Source organism: Montipora foliosa, chromosome 8 (assembly GCF_036669935.1).
Source record: "Montipora foliosa isolate CH-2021 chromosome 8, ASM3666993v2, whole genome shotgun sequence".
NCBI classification, from domain to species: Eukaryota; Metazoa; Cnidaria; class Anthozoa; order Scleractinia; family Acroporidae; genus Montipora; species Montipora foliosa.
This window is the reverse complement of record NC_090876.1, coordinates 45,211,270-45,213,769: the sequence shown is the minus strand read 5'-3', so window position 1 is coordinate 45,213,769 and position 2,500 is coordinate 45,211,270. Positions and strand designations below refer to the sequence as shown.

Sequence of the window (2,500 nt, the reverse complement as noted above, 5' to 3'; positions counted from 1 at the left end):
ATCTAACGCGGGCGTGGACCACAGCGCACTTCCAAAATGGGCTCTTGACACAATCAATATCGCTTACGATGGACTGCCGAAAACTCTTGCCGGCGTAAACTCAAAGGAGTCTAAACCGTAACCAGTATACAGCATTGAATAGCAAAAAACATATCGGAAAGAGAATTCTAGCATAGTCGTCGATGCAGTCAGGGTCGATCAGACGCAGAAATGACCTCTTGATACCGCACTGCGGGGTTCTGGGGTAGGTCAGCGGTCTGTGCTCAGTATCACCAATTGAGTTACGGCGCCTGGCTTTTGATCTTTCACACAGATGACTTGTTGGTTTCTTCGATTTTTCGGTAAAGGCACTGTAACTCTGAGGTATAATAAAACGGGGAAAATAGTGCGTTAATATTTGTTTGAAACAGATTGTCATTTCTCAGCTCTATTCTGGAGCGTCAGTGCACATCCGGGGAACGACTTGTTAAGTAGGGTTGCTACTTAGCTGGCAGTTACGAAGGGGCTCATGTTAGAGAGAATTAGCTTCCTTCTGCCTTTGACGGAGCAGAGATCACGTAAAACTAAAGAGACAAACAAAAAAACAAAACAACTCCAAATAAAGGCTAATTCTACGTGACCAAATATACAATGCAAGCCTTTCAGAACTTCTCAGCCAAGTGAAGTACGCTCGTTCAGGGGACGACATTGACGTTTCCACAACCTGTGCGGAAGTCATCTTCAAAGTCAAGTGATATGTGTTACGTCGGTAAACGCTATAAACAAATACCTTGACTTCAAAGATGACATCCTGTCAGGTTGCTCAAACGCCAGTCAGTCTCATCCCAAACAGTGCTTCTCAAGACTACCGCACAATTGGACGACTGCACTTAATATGATGTGACTCCTGGGTTAAAACCATTAACGAAAAAGCATATTATTGTCTTTGTATGTGACCGGTTGTGAAACAGCCCATCATTTAAGCTTTCAACATTGCGCTGCGCTAGCCTATTTGGCTCAGTTACCTCAAGAGGGTCGTATCCATATTTACTGTCATAAAGGCGATTTTTGTGAGGCAGACCGCCATTTATTGCCGAGTTTGAAGAACCACGCTTTGCTACTTGTTCCTCCTCCTGGAAGAGAAAATAAAAAGAAACATGCGGTAAGAAATCATCGATATATAAATAATAACCTAACGGCGGATTTCAAATTAGTGCACGCAAAATATACGAATTGAAAAAACGGTCAAATTTGGGCTGGGAAGCGAGCCAGTCGTTTTTGTCCAATTTGCAGATAATTGGCTTAGAAAAGAGACGAAATTAATCTATGGGACTGTTGCTGGTGATTTGAAGCGGATGCGTTGCATTCTTGGGGATTTATTGGCTTTCAATTCGTAGTTCGAGTGTTAGCTGCTTTGTCTTCAGCCGCCCCCTCTCTCTCTCGAGAGAGAGAACCTGGGAGAAAAAAATCGCTGATATTGCAAGTAAACCCAGCTGAATATAACGTGAAGACAGTGGAGTGAAGATAGGAAGGCTTTAGTTTTCATGAATATGATTATTTCAGCCGCCATTCCTTAAGTTTCAACCGTTTAGATCGACATGCATCAGTAACCAACATCTTCGCATAACTTGAAACTCACTAACTGCGATTGGGCTGCCTGCGCTGCAAGAAAACGAATAGTTAAGAATTTGAGCCTCATTCCGATGTGACCTAGCAGCCCCACCTCTCCCCACCCGTAAAATCGTTATGATCAGTCAATTTCGGACCCGTACCTACAAAATGTAATTCACGTTTCATTTTTACCTACCGCGTCTTCAAGCTCTTGCGCTGCTATTATTCTCTTTAACCGTTTGTTGTGAACGTTCACCACATAAAGTATGAATGTATATTCCCCAAGGACTCCAAACACAAAGAGAAAACTACCAATGAGATACCAGTCTATGGCTTTGACGTACGATACCTGCGGAAAAGAAAGGGATCAAGACGAAACTGATTAAAACACTTGAATTTCCATTCAGTTTAATTTACACTGTGTCAATATGACCGGCAGCCTCTTAAAGTCCCTGCGCTTATTTTTTCCTCGTTTTTTTTTTGTCTTTTCGTTTAAATATCTATTGTGTCTGGCTTATAGTACTTGAAAAAGTTTTCCCTTATAGTGTATCTACGCGTTTTAGCGGGCCTTTCATTTATACGCAGAAAATTTTGGCCGAGTCAGTTGGCCCTTGGTAACTAATGACGTCAAAGAAGTAGCTTGTTCTTATCTCTTCAGAAAGCAATGGGCAAAAGAAATAGACATTTAATTGACAAGTTAAAAAAACGGTGAAAAGGTAAGCGTCATAGGGACTTTAATGACGGTTAAGAAGTTACGAAATAGTCCACAGTCCAGTAATTTTCAAATGGAGCACAAATTCGGCATTTCCAAGACTCGAGGTCGCCGCTTTCTCTGGTTCGTGGTAACTCCAATTACCTCTGGACTTTCGACACAAGCACAGGCATATGATTTTTTTTGCGTATATGACTG

The 2,500-nt window shown here is 42.0% G+C and overlaps 1 protein-coding gene across 7 annotated transcripts in view; it reads right to left on the bottom strand.

Moving 5' to 3' along the window:
- Positions 1–2,500, bottom strand: part of LOC138013419 (gamma-aminobutyric acid receptor subunit beta-3-like) — a 26,051-nt gene that overhangs the window by 999 nt on the left and 22,552 nt on the right. For all 7 annotated transcript variants that reach the window (XM_068860501.1, XM_068860500.1, XM_068860495.1 and 4 more), the window contains 3 exons: positions 1,787–1,939; positions 1,005–1,112; positions 1–358 (listed from right to left, as the gene is read on the bottom strand). The exon at positions 1–358 is cut by the window's left edge and continues 999 nt beyond it. In XM_068860501.1, the coding sequence (XP_068716602.1) occupies positions 101–358; positions 1,005–1,112; positions 1,787–1,939 (519 nt within the window). In that variant the 3' untranslated portion in view covers positions 1–100. The remainder of the gene's footprint in view (positions 359–1,004; positions 1,113–1,786; positions 1,940–2,500) is intronic.